The sequence below is a fragment of the Chelonia mydas genome, chromosome 14 (genome assembly GCF_015237465.2).
Source record: "Chelonia mydas isolate rCheMyd1 chromosome 14, rCheMyd1.pri.v2, whole genome shotgun sequence".
Lineage (NCBI taxonomy): Eukaryota > Metazoa > Chordata > Testudines > Cheloniidae > Chelonia > Chelonia mydas.
In genome coordinates this window covers 3,292,362-3,308,376 of record NC_051254.2, presented here as the reverse complement: position 1 = coordinate 3,308,376, position 16,015 = coordinate 3,292,362, and the positions used below count along the sequence as shown (strand labels likewise).

Sequence of the window (16,015 nt, the reverse complement as noted above, 5' to 3'; positions counted from 1 at the left end):
TGGGAAACTGTGGGGCAGAGGAGGGGGACCCACCCCAGCCACGGGACGGGCAGCACGGTGGCAGGTGAGAATAGTTGCTGGCAGGGTGACGCGCGCTGGAAGGCGAATGCTGGGCTCCGTCTCGTGGCTGGGGAACTTGCCGGCACAGGACGAATGTTGGAGCGAAGAGCTTAGCAGGGCTCAGAGGAAGGACTGGCAATTTACACGGCTCCTGAGAACAGCTCCGCAGCCTGCCAGGCTTCCCGGCATCAGCCAGCCGCTAACGAGTGGGGCTCCGAAGACACCCCTGCTATGGGCAGGTTCCTCCATCCAACTGGCCATGGGGTGGGGAGCTTCTTGCACCTTATCATCAAGCATCTGGGACTGGCAACCGTCTGAGCCAGGATCCCCACCCGGCTAGCTGACCCCCGCCGGGCTGAGACAGGTCCGGCTCATCACAGCAGTACAGCCCCAAACACAAGGAAAGACTGGGTGTGGGAGAGGGCAGATAGGTCGCATTGGGCAGGATGTTGTGACCACAAGGCCAGGGCGCCGGCTGAGGGGGACGGAAAGTGGCAGGGGCTAAGTGCTGTGATATATCGCTCCAAGTAGCCACAGTGACAGCTGCAGCTCTCCAAGGACGGACAGACAGACACACACACTGCAGGGCTCAGGACACACACCGACGTCCTTTGTGTAGTATACACCAGGTTCTTTTAGCCCTTGTTTTACAAAGAGGGCCTTGCCCGCACGGAGGCATATCTGACGCGTGGGGGTGTTTGTTGACTGCCAGGTTGGGGTGTAGGGTTTGCAATACCTGTTCTGATTGTTTTCTCTGCATTGCACCTTTAAATGCCCAGGCCTGTGTCTGTCAGCAGGGGCAGCTGCCACGTTTGCCAGGGCTCCCGCAGCATGGTACCGTGTGAGTCACGCACACTGCGCTCTCTTCTGGACATTCGACTTCACTCCGGTTGTGCTTGCGTGGTTGGCTGGTTAAGGACAAATGGAGGTTGGCCGGACCAAAGGGTGCAGGTTGTTCTTTGTATGTAGAACAACGTAACGCTTCTGTGCAATGTGGGGCTTGTGGGGGATGCATGGGTGACAGGGCAGGAGCTCGAGGGCTGCTTTCTATTCAGGGAGGAGCAGAAGGCGGGTGCTGTTAGTTTTAAATCAGATCTGCTGGCCACAGAGGCTCCAGCTCCCGGCATACACTGCAGCCCCTGGGTCGGTGCCGAGGTGGGATTGGTGTGTACGTGCCCGGTGCATGCGGGGAAGGAATACACCTCGCACCCAGGTTTCGATCTGGGGAGCCAACCTGGGAGCACCCGGTTCCAGCCCTGAGCACTGAGACTGCCAGCCTGAGCGCTCGGTGCAGGGCCGGGCGCCCTGCTTCGGGAGCCCCACACACTCCCCCCCCATATGGGAACTGCAGCCCCTCCCCGGGGCGGGGGTCTGGGCACAAACCGGGCAGCCTGGCTGCCATGGTGTCGCTCCCCGGGTGTCTGCTGAGCTCTGGGCTTGGCTTAGGGGATCCTGTTGCCCATCACCTGGCCAGTGCAGGGCTGATCCCTGGTGTCTTCCAGGGCTTTGCCAGCTCTCCCCCTCCCACCCTTTGGAGACTTTCATCCCAGGCCCAAGCCTGGGTACTCTGGCCCCAGCCTGCCTGCCCAGCCACTGCCCAGGGGCTCCCTCCCCTGTCTCCATTAGCTTAGCTCAGCACACACACACACACACACACACACACACACACGCACACTCCCCCTCCCAGCAGGGCTCTAGCATCTCCTCCAGCAACTCTCCCTGGAGGCTGGCTGCCAGGAACCCGTGCACACACTTCCCTGGTGACGGTGCATGGGGTGAGGTGCTTGGGCGCGCCCTCGGGGGGCAGGGATCAGTGACTACAGCTGTTCAGGTAGCGTGAGGCCAGCAAGAGACCCCAGGACAGGCGCTGCTGAGGGGCACCAAGGTAAGAGCCCATGGGGCCCATAAGGCAGGCTGGGGAGTCCGTCTAGCGGCCGCTGGAGACCCTGCAGCCGAGGGCAGGCTGCTCTCAAAGAGCCAAGGGCAAGATGGCAAGTGTGGGGCAGAGTGAGGGGGAGATGCGCCCCCTGGACGCACGGCCAAGGCACGTGACCAGAGCCCGCCCGCCAGAGCCCACGGTGGGAAGGGCTGGACCTAAAGACAGGCGAGAGGGTCCTATTTTACCTGCTTGTCAATAAAGGACTCCTTTGGGTGTGCGGCGGGGGGGTTAGGAGTTTGCCCGGTGGATTATACAGATATGATTTACCAATTTGATTGACATACACTACCTATCTATCTCTCCCCACATCTACCCTGCAATCTGTCTATCCATCCATCCATCCATCCCCACATACACCCTGCTATCTAGCTATCCCCATACCCCCCTCTGTCTATCTCTCTCTCTCTCTACCTTCATTCTCCCTGCCCTGGGTGCGGTGTGGCATGTCAGGTGAATTCTCCAGGGCACATAGCTGCTGGGGGGTCCTTTCCGGCAGGGGGCCATGCTCCAATCTGGGGTTCGGCAGAAGCGTTTTGCTGATGTGACAGGTTCTCCGCTGTAACACGCTAGCGACTTCTGGCTTGTTCATTTCCCAGCACTCTGGAGGCAGGACGAGACCCTGGAGTGTGAATCCCTGACAGCTTCAGAGGCCAGATCCCCGCCTCCCTGGGACAAAGCAGCCTGCAGACAGACAAACAGATAGACAGCGTCCCAGGGAGGTGAGTGCAGACATGCTTCTTGCGGCCGACCCTGGGATCTGACCCCGGCAGGGTCTGCACAGTTAAATGCCCGACTCCTAAGGGCCCCTGAGGCCAGAAGCAGGCTGAGCGGGGGCCACAGGCTGGCACCTGAGGACAAGCTGGGACTGGCAGCTGCTTCCCCGCTCTGTCCTGTTCCTCTGGGTCCCTGTTGAGGGGCACACAGACCCCAAGGAAAGCACACGTCTGTCCAGGTGCAGCACCGGTCAGCGGGCCAGGTGCACGACCAGAGGGGGTCGCCCAGTACCCCAGTGCCAGGGACTGGCCCCCCGAGGGCTCAGCAGCCCGAGGGCAGCTCCTCGGTCAGTGCTGGTGCAGCGGGCACAAGACACACCAAAGAAGAGCTTAGAGCTCACTGGGAGGGACCTCAATGACCTCGAGTCGCCAGTGCTGGAACTGGATCGCCCCGTCCGTCCTCGGGAGCCTGAGGGAAAAGGGCTTTCACCAGCCAGGCCCCATCTGAGCTGATTTGGCAGCCGTTTCTCCACACCCTGTTCTTAAACCCCGCCGGGGCCCTGAGGTCTGGGGGGTAGCGTCTGCGCAGCCCGGAGGGGTCTGGCCTGAGGAGCTCGGACAAATGGTAGCGCAGCCGGTTTTGAGAATCCGGGGGGGGGCAGGGCCACTTTTGCTCCTCACACGGTGTCTAATATACACGCAGGGCAGGGCCGGGGGGTCCTGCGTGTACAGAGCCAGCTAATAGGGATTACGTCTGCCTCCCTGCCCACAAAGGAAGGGTGACCGTGTGGATAAAGCACTCGGCTGGGACTCAGGAGATCTGGGTTAAATTCCTGGCTCTGCGTAGGCTCCCTTGGGCAGGCAAGTGCACCTCCCTGGGCCTCGGTGGGCTACCTGTAAAATGGGCAGAATGACCCTCCCTTCGCCCGCCTGCTGTCTGTTGAGACTGGGAGCAACTTGGGCCAGGAACTGTCTCTTACTCTGTGGCTGTGCAGCGCCTGGCACAGTGGGGCCCTGCTCTCAGTTGGGGCCCACAGGGCGCTACCGTTATCCCAACAGGAACATGAGGCCACCACATGCTGGGACATGGGGCTGGATTCAATAAGATTCACTGTGTTACAGTCGCCCTGTAGTATCCCCCGTCCTTCCAGCCTGCTCCGTTCTGCAAAACCTCGGAAAACCAGGAGCCAGAGTGAAGAAACAGCTCCAGCAAAACCTCTGCGAGCTAGCAGGAGCCGCTGGGACTTAGCTCATGCTCTCCAGCGGCAGGCACTGTGTGTGGGTAGCTGCCTTGAACGGTAGAGGACTTTGGTGGCGAAGCTTGGCAGAGCTGTGACTGTGATATCGAGCAATCGGGGGGCCCTGCCCTGTGGCAGGGCGGGGGGGTCTGAGCACCTGCTCTGAACCCCGTGGGTGTGATGGACGGAAACAAGTGCCCGGGGACTCTTTGGGATGCAGGTTGCCCCACTTCAGCAGAGTTGTCCGGCCTGGGTCAGTAGTGCGTCCATGGGGCTGGCCAGCCGGGCGTGCCAGTGGGGTGTGGGTGTTGTCTGGGTGAGCCAAAGGCCCTGTGACGGGGTTGTGAAATCCCCCAGGTGTGGGGTTATTTCTGGGGCGCAGGCTGCGCAGAGATCCCCGGGGCAGTGCAGCTCACCTGAACTTGGCAAAATGTGCAAAGAGAAGGTGCTAGGCTCCACCCCAGACTGGTCCTGCGCCCTGCTCCCAGCACTGTCAGCAAAGGCTGAGCGCAGGGTCGTGCTGTGGGCGTCTTGGGGCGTCACCCGAAGAGGGCAGAGGCGGATTGCCCGGGCACAGGCCTTGGCGCTGTATGTCCTGGGTGAGAGGACTGGGTTTTGCTGAACTCTGCCTTCTGGAAGGGCCCCAGATCCCTCTGGGCACCCTTAACTTTGTGCTACTAGATTTCCCTACGGTGAGAACCAAGGGAGGGGCATAGCCGGGGGCGACCCAGCCAGCCAAGCCAGAAGCACCTTACCCTGATTGTAGTAATGACAGACACTTACCTGTCCCTTACCCAAGGGCTACCTTCTCATTGGCTTAGAAAATCCCCAGTTTCAGCCAATCACAAAAGTGCTGTGGTTTTGTGAATAAACTGGGCCCACCAGGGCTCAGTCCAGCCCTCACACCTGGGGAGCCAGCTGTCCACCTGAGCTGCTACACCCACGCCCTGCACCTTGCACGACTGAGCCGTGGGCTGAGCCGGCGTGCCCTGCAGAGCAGTTTGTAACTCGCGGGAATAACAGCAACCCTGGCACTGAACCATGGCCCGGTCCCTGGTGTCTTCCCGGCGGGGCCGTGATAAGCCACCCCGCTCTCTGCGCTGGCTCCGCCTGCAATCCCCCACTGCGAATATTTCCGGCCCGTGAGATGAGGCTAAAAATAACCACAGGCTGTCGTTCCGTCTGCATGGCTGGAGCATCCCTGGCGCAGCACAGCGGGACTGCACCGAGCACTGGGCAGGGACGTTACTGGGGCAGTAGCTGCACCCCCAGCCCACGTGGTTTGATCCAGTTTTCTCCAAGTCGGGACCGGGGCTGAGCAGATAAACAGCGGCGCAGGCTCTCTGCTGATAGAGTGTCCTGCCCGCGCGCCACCCGCCCTCCCAGAGAGGGGAAGTACAGCAGAGAGAGGCCCAAGATCAGCCTGGGTTGGACCTGGGCCACCAGCCCATTACTCCAGAAAGGAACCTTTGGGACTGTAGGTTCTGCAGAGCATCACTGGCAGGGGCTCGCGTCACTGCAGAGCATCACTGGCAGGGGCTCGCGTCACTGCAGAGCATCACTGGCAGGGGCTCGCGTCACTGCAGAGCATCACTGGCAGGGGCTATCGTCACTGCAGAGCATCACTGGCAGGGGCTCGCGTCACTGCAGAGCATCACTGGCAGGGGCTCGCGTCACTGCAGAGCATCACTGGCAGGGGCTCGCGTCACTGCAGAGCATCACTGGCAGGGGCTCGCGTCACTGCAGAGCATCACTGGCAGGGGCTATCGTCACTGCAGAGCATCACTGGCAGGGGCTCGCGTCACTGCAGAGCATCACTGGCAGGGGCTCGCGTCACTGCAGAGCATCACTGGCAGGGGCTCGCGTCACTGCAGAGCATCACTGGCAGGGGCTAGCTTGGGAAATGCCCACTTTGTGACATGCTGTGCGCAGCTAATAAATTCTGCTTCTGGCGCTTACACACAGGTGCTCCCACGTGCTCATGTAACCCATGTGCATGTGTGACAGGTCCCCCCATCCACACCAGTCCACACTGGCAACGAGCCTGGCACGGCCACCACCTACGGGGCATGGGGAGATCTCCCATCTGCCCGAATCAGGGCTCAGATGGGGGATGCACTGGGCTTAACGTGAGCTCCCCACTTCTGGGCCAGGGTCCTGGGAGCACCGCGGGCCGGGCAAGGCCTTGCTCCAGGCTCTGGGGGCTGCAGGCTGCAGCACGGCTCCGGCCCGGCTCAGCTAGGACCCTTCGCCCCATCATGGCTCGGTGGCTGGGGCCTGCCTGTGTCGTGTCTGCTCGCAGCACCCGGTCTGTGACCTTGCCGGTCCCTGAACCGCCCGCTGGGAGCCCAGGGCCTGCAAATGAAATAACGGCTGGCGGGAAGCCACGCCCAGGGGTGTTTTAATTAGCGCTAACAGCTGCTCAGCCAATCGCACTGCTGGACCCGTAAAGGCTGTTGGCCAATCACAGAGCTCAATGGCTACTCAGCCCCATGTGGGGCAGCACATGTAGGGCCCACGAGAGTTCTGGAGCTCCAGGGAAGAGGACGGGGGGAAGGGGGCAGTGCCACCTCCGAGCATGAAAGCAGCTGCAGCATTTCTGACCCCCCCTGTGTACCTCCTCCCAGATCTGCCTCTGCTCCTCAATCCTGACCCACAGCCCCCTGCTAGCCCAGCTCTGCCGGTGCCCCTCACTCCCGACCCGCAGCCCCCTGCTAGCCCAGCTCTGCCGGTGCTCCTCACTCCCGACCCGCAGCCCCCTGCTAGCCCGGCTCTGCCGGTGCCCCTCACTCCCGACCCGCAGCCCCCTGCTAGCCCGGCTCTGCCGGTGCTCCTCACTCCCGACCCGCAGCCCCCTGCTAGCCCGGCTCTGCCGGTGCCCCTCACTCCCGACCCGCAGCCCCCTGCTAGCCCGGCTCTGCCGGTGCCCCTCACTCCCGACCCGCAGCCCCCTGCTAGCCCGGCCCTGCCGGTGCTCCTCACTCCCGACCCGCAGCCCCCTGCTAGCCCGGCCCTGCCGGTGCTCCTCACTCCCGACCCGCAGCCCCCTGCTAGCCCGGCCCTGCCGGTGCTCCTCACTCCCGACCCGCAGCCCCCTGCTAGCCCGGCCCTGCCGGTGCTCCTCACTCCCGACCCGCAGCCCCCTGCTAGCCCGGCTCTGCCGGTGCCCCTCACTCCCGACCCGCAGCCCCCTGCTAGCCCGGCTCTGCCGGTGCCCCTCACTCCCGACCCGCAGCCCCCTGCTAGCCCGGCTCTGCCGGTGCCCCTCACTCCCGACCCGCAGCCCCCTGCTAGCCCGGCTCTGCCGGTGCTCCTCACTCCCGACCCGCAGCCCCCTGCTAACCCAGCTCTGCCGGTGCTCCTCACTCCCGACCTGCAGCCCCCTGCTAACCCAGCTCTGCCGGTGCCCCTCACTCCCGACCCGCAGCCCCCTGCTAGCCCAGCCCTGGGCTCCCCCCCACTCCAGCTGTGCCGGTGCCCCTCATTCCTGACCCACAGCCCCCTGCTATCCCAGCTCTGCCAGTGCCCCTCACTCCCGACCCGCAGCCCCCTGCTAGCCCAGCCCTGGGCACCCCACACCCAGCTCTGCTGGAGCCCCTCACTCCCGACCCTGCTCTCCCCCACCCCCGGCCCCCCCCACTCCAGTCCTGAGACACCAGTTTTGCTTGGCCGTGTGAGGAGCATTGCTGGGGTCTGGCCCACGCCCCACACTGGCTCACCCCGGCGTTGGCCTGGGGCAGGGTTCGAGCCCAGCGCTCTGGCGCTGAGCAGAGACTGCCGGGGGTCCCGCGGCGTGGCCTGATGCCCTTGGCTTTCCCCCGCCAGCTGCCGATGGTGAAGGACGATGATCCTGCTGCCCAACAGCACAGATGGGGCCCGGGCGAGCGACGCCGAGCCGCTGGAGTGGGAGCAGCAGCCGCTCTGCGGGGAGGAGATCATCCCCGTCATTTACTACAGCGTCCTGCTGGGCCTCGGGCTGCCAGGTAAGGCTGGGACGGGGAAGGGAGGGTTCCCTTGCCCCAGTGCGCCTGGTGCTGCTCCGGGGCCAGGGATTCGGGGCTGCCCGAGACACAGCCACCACCTCACCCCTGGGGGAAAGGGACGGGACTGGCTGCGGTGCATTTCGCCGGGAGGCTGCCTAGCCCAGGGGATTCACCAAGCGGCCAGGTGGAGAGGGTCCCTCCGCCCTGCCGATGGCACCAGTTACGCTGGGGGCATTCCCTGGAGCTAGCGGGGCTGCATCCTGTGTGGCTTGGCCCCCCTGATCTCGGGGGGGGTTGTGCCAGGTCTAATGCTTCATGCCAACCTTGTGCGTCTGGATCGGGCTGGGGCAGAGACAAGCGATGGGCGGGGGCAGTACAGGGGTCGGGCAGCCCACACACCGGAGCGTGGGAGGAGAGGAGGGTGCCGCGACTGAGGGTGTGAGGCTGTCTGGGCTCCCCAGGGACCCCTGGCGCCCAGGCTGGTGAGTTGGCATTGAGAATTGTGCCCCCTTTGGGGGGCAGTCGGGGAGGACGCTGGGTGTGGCCATCACATCCTGCCCTCACTCAGAGGGGCTGAGCTCCTGTGAGAGGCACAAGGCCACAGGCCCGTACCCGAGGGCACAGCTGTGCCCGGGACGGAGAGCAGACACTGGCACCCTAGCTTGCCATTTCCATCCCCGCGTTTGGCCTGTCCTGGTGCCCTCTGGTGGCCAGTTGAGCCGTGACTCCCCTGCTGCACCCCCAGCCTAGCGCTGTTGGAGCGGGGTGGGAAGTGCTTTTCCCGGCCTGGGAGAGTTCACCATTTGGGGGTTTTATCCCGTCCCAGAACAGGACGAGGGGTTGGAAGCTCCGATGTTTTTGCGAACCGAGATGTCGGGTCGGGGCAATCAAAACCTTGTGATCATTTTGCAACATTTTGTTTCCATTTCAACCTGTTTCATTTTTTTAACCTGTTTTAAAGTATAAATTCACTACAATTTCCCAATGAAAACATGAAACTTGCTTTAGAAAGTGTTGGAGTGGAGCCTTGGGACACCAGAGAGTCTTTATAAAAACATTCGTCTCCAGCGATGGTGGGAAGAGAGGGATCCAGGCCCCTAAATCTGTGGGGCTACATCCCAGCAAGCCAGTAGCTTCCTCCCCGACCTGCCGAGCTAGGGCCTGGTGTGTGAATTTAGATGGAATAAATGAGCCCAAAGAGCCAAAGGAGATAACGTGACCCAATCACTGGGCAGCGTTAAACAGTGCCAGTCCGGGGGCTGGTACCCAGAGACCGGAGCCCGTTTAGCGCCATGGCAAACACACCATTCAACAGCCTTTTCGCCTGTTAGTAACGGTACAGAAAAGAAGGAAAAACAGTGAAAGCCTTTGGAATATAAAGGATTGAGTAAAGCTTTCAGTTTGACAGCCCTTGTTCCCTTTCCCTGTAGCTGGAGAGAGATTTTAGAAAGACACCCCCCCCCCCCCCGTCTGACCGTCTCTTAGATGGTGTTAAAGATGGTAATAATCTTTTTGGGAGAAGGGATGACTTTAGTGAGGTGGGCTGGAGCTGGCGCTGCTGTTAAAGTCCGATCCCGTTTCCTAGAGGACAAGACAAAGACCCACAAAAGGGGAAAGAGAAGAACAGCGATGAGAGAAAATGCAGCTTCAGTCTCTGGTGTTAACTCTCACTTTCAGCCTCGCTGCTGAAAAGACCCAGGCCCAGCTCACGATCTGATCAGCCACCCTGAGCCCTGGCAAACTTGTACCAGCGATGGGCCATTTAGGACCTTGCATTTCGCTGCCTTTCTGGTCACAGGCTCGCAGCACTGTTGCAAAATATACCGTCTTGGCTGGCTAAGCCAGACACTTATCAGACAGAAGGAAAAAGAAGGGAGAGAGGGGAAGGGAAGAAATAAGGTGGGGAGGAAAAGAACCCTGGGGGAAGAGGGGTAGACACAGGATAACTCAAGGAGCGGGAGTTATAGCCTGCTTGGATTGAGTCCGTCTTTCTGTCTCCCCTTTGCACCTTTGCCCAGCAACGTTTGTTCTCCTAGGTTACGGTGGCGTGAACTTTCACTCACTGTACACAGTTGAGCTTGCAATTACAGCAGGCCTGCCAGGAGGGGGGACCGTGCTGGCGGCCCCCAAAGGTTGGCTAATTTCTGCCTGGCTGGCTTTGCCCAAAGGGCCGTCAAACCTAGGTGAGCGGAGGCCCAGTTGCCGCGGCTTTCAGGGACAGACGGCATCTGCATCTCTCAGGCTGACCCAGAGGAGAGATTAACCAGTAAATGCGCCCTGCGCGGTGGTATTTATAGATGCCCAGCTCAGCCCAGCCTCCATCCCCAGGTGCAGCTTAGCCCTGGCCCATTCCCAGCACCTAGCACTTTGCTTTCAGCCAAGACGCCCCTCCACAGCAGTGCAGGAGCTGGCAGTCTCCCCGGACCCAGCAGCGAATGTCGAGATTGAGAGAGGAGGATGCTGGTTCCTCTCTCCAGCTCCGTGCCGGGTTGCCTTGCAAGCAGTAACTTCACAGGTGGCATCTCCGTGCAGATTTTGAGATGGGGTGGCAGATGCTCAGGTTACCCCAGATGCTGCATAGAGCCATGCTTTGCTCTAGGAGCACGGGCATCCCTAGATCCAGCCAATCTCAGACCTTCCCTCTGTGCTGGGCAAACACCTTCAACTTCTCGCTGTGCTTTGTCCCTGCTCCAGTTAACATCCTGACGGCCGTCGCCCTGTCCCGCCTGGCTGTCAGGACAAAGAAATCGTCCTACTGGTACCTGCTGGCCCTGACCGCCTCCGACATCCTCACCCAGGTCATCATCATCTTCATGGGCTTCATCCTGCAGATGGCCATCCTGGCCCACGAGGGGCCCCACGCCTTCATCCACACCTTCAACGTCCTGCAGTTTGCCACCAACCACGCCTCCATCTGGGTGACCGTGCTGCTGACGGCCGACCGCTACGTGGCCTTGTGCCACCCGCTGCGCTACCGCATGCTCTCCTACCCCGAGCGCACCCGGAAGATCATCGCCGCCGTCTTCGGCGCGGCGCTGGCCACCGGGATCCCCTTCTACTGGTGGCTGGACATCTGGCACGACTCCCAGACGCCCACCACCGTGGACAAGGTCCTCAAGTGGGTTCACTGCTTCACCATGTACTTCATCCCCTGCAGCATCTTCCTGGCCACCAACTCCGTCATCGTCTGCAAGCTCAAGTGGGGGAAGCGGGTGGACGGGCACCGCCGGCGCATGGGCAAGACCATCGCCATGCTGATGGCCGTCACCACCATCTTCACTGTGCTGTGGGCACCCCGGACGTGCGTTATCCTCTTCCACCTCTACACGGGCTCCACCAGCAAGGACCAGAGGCTGCACGTGGCTCTGAACCTGGCCAACATGATTGCCATGCTCAACACCACCGTCAACTTCTTCTTCTACTGCTTCGTCAGCAAGACCTTCCGCCGCACGGCCGGTGAGGTGATCCGCTCCTGCAGTCCTTTCTGCACCGGGCACAGCCAGCCACCCAACAAAGGGGGCTTTCTGCACTCGGCTCTGAAACCGCAGGGGCTGCTGGAGAACGTGTCCCTTTAGGGCAACAGCGTCGGTGCGGTCCTGCTCTCGAAGGATTCCCAGTCATCGGAATGTGCAGCCTGGCTACCCCATTCCCACCGGGCCCCTCACATCCCGGCCCCCGAGGGGCTTGGGCAGAGGGCAAGATGGGGCGTGCAGCAGCCAGGGCAAGGCGGTGGGTTACAGTGTACTGGCTGGGTAGGAGGCAGCTGGCACTAGTTGGCATGGGCAAGATGCCAGCTGGTGCAGTGGCCCCAACAGAGCAGGAATGCTCAGACCTGGTGGCCTGACTTGAGGCATCTGTGATTGCTGTGAACCCATGTTCTGACTGTGGAAGGGAACCAGGCCGTCCTGATCCTGTGCCCACGAGACCATATTGGGCAAGTGCCAGGCCTAGTGCACTAGGGCCGCTCCACCCAATGCCGCTCTCCCACGAGGTCCATCTGGGACCTCAGCACGGGTCAGACTGTGGAGAGGCCTGGTTTAACGCCTGGGCCCAGAGGGAGGAGACACACAGTTGCTTGGGGATGCTGCAGGGGGTGCTAAGCCCTTAGCATGCCACTGGAAGCCCTGCAGTTGTAACACGTACCCCAAGGACATTGGATTGTCAGGTGGGGAAGCCGAGATGGTGTGGAACTAAAGGACATGCCCATGGTTACCTGCAAGGCTGCGACCCAGACGGGAATGGAACCCAGGAACCCTGGCAAACAGTTCCCTGTTCTAACCACTAGGCAAGACTGCTCGCTCGGCCATTCGCCGCTTCTGGCCCCCCAAGATCCCAGTTCGGTCAGGTCAGAGCATTTAATCTCTCTCTGTTTTATTGCCCATCGCTCCTGAAGCAAAGGGCTATGCACGCAAGGGGGCTATGCTTCCTGAAGCAAAGTGCTCTGCCTGGGGGACGCTGGTGTAGCTGGATGTTCTGGGGCCCTGGGACCAGCTGAGCTACCGGGTTCCTGTGGCTGAAAATGTCTGTGATGCCCACGCGAGCTCCACCACGTATCAAAGCACTAGCGCCTGGCACAGCAGCTGGGCGCGACGGATGAGCCGGGAGCGCTGGGCGGAGTGGGTGCTGGTGGGGCCGTGGCGAGGGCCCTGCCTCACACTGCCAGTGCAAGGCCAATAAACCTCCAGGTCATGATCAAAATTCTCGCTTTGGATCTCGTTCTTCCCAGAGCAAACCTGGCGCCGTGTCCTGGGGGGGGAGCGGGGGGACTCTGGCCTCCCTCCCACTCAAGGCTGTATACAACCAGCCCAAATGGGTCTGCAACGCACAGGCTTGGCTCCATGACGCATCCTCACCCGGCTGCCCCGGTGCCCATGAGGGACCCTATCATAAAGCATTGTGCATGGCCCAGGAGACCCTACAATAACATACCCCTATGTACAGCCCTGCGTGCCCCTACAATAACCCACCAGGCACAGCCGTGGCCCTCACAAGTCACCCTACGATAACAAAATCCTCACTTCAGAGCTCCCCCGCAAGCTCTCTCCTAGCCCGTGGGGCCTGATACCTGCCCCAGTGGGTGGGGACTGTGAGCCGTGGGCAGATTGGGTGGGGGTAGAAGAGACCCACGGCTGGAATAGCCAGGGGGCTGCGGGGCCGCATTGAGGGACGTCAACAGCACAGTTTCGGGTTGGGGAGGAGCTAGGTTCCCCCCGAGTCGCCTTGGCCAGAGCCCAGCTTTCAGAGCTGCCTGTCCAGCGCACCCACACCTGGCTCCTCGCAGAGCTATGCCCCGGCCGGATCTCCCAGACATTTCTTTCATCCCTGCCCCCCAGAGCCCAGTGCCAGCAAGTGACCCCCTCCTGTGCCCTGGGCTCCCCCTCCGCCGTTTGCCTCAAGCCCCCGCAGCCACCCTTCCAGTGCCTCTCCCAGCCCAGCGCCCCCTCTCTCCCCGGGACTTTTACACCAGCCCACTGCCAGCTGCCTTTTCACACGCTGGCCCCAGTTTTGGGCAGCTCAGCCCGATCGCATGGGCCTCGTCTCAGGAGGGGCAGGGGGCTGAGTTCCCAGGCCAGAGGGTCTCCAGCTGGTCACCCCAGACACTAATGGCAACGGGTGAAGGGGGTGACCAAAGCCCTGCGTGGGGACGCCCTGTGTCCGATCCATCTCCGGGCCACCAGCAGAGGGCAGAAGACCCGGCAGCCCCGGCACAGCCAGAAGAACCCGTTCTCCCAGCGAAGCGGGAGGGAGGGCAAAGCCAGACAGGCTCCTTGCAGGAACCCCCTTCCTTCCCCCACCCACTCCTACCCCTGCCTTGGAGTCAGGCACGGATGAGTCACTTGTTCCTCCCCATGTCACCCTTAGTGGCGCTCTGCTTTCCCAGCCCAAACCCTTCCCTTCACACCACCGCAGACCTGGCCTTTCATTGCCACCACCTGGGCATGGCAGATAAACAGCAGCCACGCTCCACCCCAGAGGGGGCTGCATGGCAGTGCTGGGCACAGCGCTCCCCTGGGCATAGTTTGAGATTGAAACATCAGGTGCCTTTATCATTCATTCCTCAGCGGGGCTTGGCAGCTGGGCTGATGGCCCAGCGGGCTGGGGCGGGTTCCCCACACCGAGTAACTGCCCCGTTGGCTTCCCTGGCACTTTCCGGAGGAGGCTCACCAAGCACTTTCAACAAGAGAATGAGTGGCGGGCACAAGCTGGCGAGCCACTTGCCCCGTGGTGAGTCTGGGGCAGAGGCAGGAGGGAGCCCAGGCACCCTGGGTCCACCCACAGGGCTTGTGTGACGAAGTGAGAGAGTTTCTTGGTTTTGGTTGTTTCCTATGGGGGATTTTCTTGGTTTTCCTCTGGTTTGCATGCAGAGGGGGTGAGACTCAGTTTCCCTAGGTGCTACGGGTTTAACGAGGTGATGGGAGAGGGAGTTTGTTGTTACAGAGCACCGGCGAGGAAACTTGGGGCCCCAACCACTGGTGTGGAGAATGGAGACCCCAGCAACTGGGGACCTGGTGACCCAGAGCCCAGCTCAGGAGTCCCAGCCGGGTCTGGCCAGTGGGACGACAGGGGGCTGCGGAGAGAGGAGAGGGGGCCCAGGCGAGCCTGTTTACCTGGAGAGAAGACAATGGAGAGAGGCAGGACTTGGGGCTGGTGATCTCAGATGCCCAGCTGGGAAGCCGGGGGGAGGGGGGCCTCTGGGCTGGAGAGAGGGAGCAGGCAGAGCCCCCCTGCATACAGGGGAGACTGGGATGTGCTGTGCTGAGGGAGGCCAGGCCTGAGGCGTGGAGAGTTTCCTGGGCTGTGTTCAACGCTCAGTAAACCCTCCTGTTTTACGCTGGCTGAGAGTCACTCCGGGCTAGAGAACAGCGGGGCATCATCCCCTTCGGGGGGTGGAGGCCCCGGGGGTCCAGAGCGAGTGGACTCCCTGAGGGGGCCCACGGCAAGAAACAGGCGTGTTAAGGCTCAGAGAGGTGCAGCTCCAGGAGGTGGAGGGGCATAACCCCGAGAGAGAGCGGACCCCCCGGGAGAAGGGCTGTCTCACTGAAAGGGGCACCCCCCACCATCCGCACGGGGCCAAGAGTGGGCATGATCTGTGAGTCCGTGACAGCCTGTATTTCAGAAGAGCTCAGCACCCCCGAGCTTGAGGGTCCGACCCTGCCACCATAACCCCCAGCCACTCACCCCCTGGAGGAGATGCCCTTGATCCCAGCCTGGCCCTGCAGCCCTGACAAAGGGCCTTGTCTTTCCTGCCGGCTTGTCTCAGCAGGGAGGGCACGTGCGGTATATTGGCTTGGCAGCCCCTGCTTTTTTTAAGGGACAAGGTTGTTGTTTTTTTAAGGCTCCTCACCCTGGGAAGAGGGGGGCCTGCAGCATTGCGGTGGGAGGGAGGGAGGAGGAGGGGGGCGGGTTGTTAGAGGGCCAGGAGGAGGAGTGAGAGGGATGGGGTGTCTTGCGGGGAGGGGGAAGGCAGGCCCAGGGGAAGGGAGGGTGTATCTATATTTATCTGCACACCCAGCTGCAGCCCTCGCTGACCCCCGCCCCCCAGCACTCTGCAAACAGGCAGCTGCGGAGGTGCGGACAGGGGGTGCCAGCACTCCTGCTGGCGTTTAATTAAGGCTTCAAGTGGCAGTGCCCCTCCAGCCCAGGCCTGGCATTGTGCCATCTCCGTGACTCCAGATGTCACCTTGGTGATGGTGTGGCTGTGGGGAGCACTCGGCTGCCAGGCGAAGCTGAGCCGGCCTCTGCCAAGCTGCCAACCGTCGCCTCGTGGGCCCCCGAGTACCCCAGGGCCCCTGCAGCTCAGTCATTCCAGGCCCACGCTGGGGCCCCCTGAGCCCAAACCTGCCTGGGCTGGAGCTGCCCCTGCCTGTCTCTGCCTCCCAAAGCCAGGCTGGGCTCAGGGTTCGCTAGCGGGGATGGAGCTGGCCGAATTCCTGGGACAGGAGCGCAGCACTGGCTGCTCCGGCCACGCCATGCCGAGCCTGATGTTGCCCTTTGAGACACCGTGGCCCGATGGGTCAGGGGCTGGGCTGGGAGCTGGGAGGCCCGGGGACTAGCCCGACTCTCCTGGGTGACCATGGGCAA

The 16,015-nt window shown here is 62.0% G+C and overlaps 1 protein-coding gene across 1 annotated transcript; it reads left to right on the top strand.

Annotated features, from left to right (window-relative positions):
* Positions 1 to 7,041: 7,041 nt before the first annotated feature.
* Positions 7,042 to 13,208, top strand: GPR142 (G protein-coupled receptor 142). Its single transcript, XM_007070934.4, has 2 exons — positions 7,042 to 7,933; positions 10,628 to 13,208. The coding sequence occupies exons 1-2, from the start codon at positions 7,795 to 7,797 to the stop codon at positions 11,506 to 11,508; spliced, it is 1,020 nt and encodes a 339-aa protein (XP_007070996.3). The 5' UTR covers positions 7,042 to 7,794; the 3' UTR covers positions 11,509 to 13,208.
* Positions 13,209 to 16,015: the final 2,807 nt, after the last annotated feature.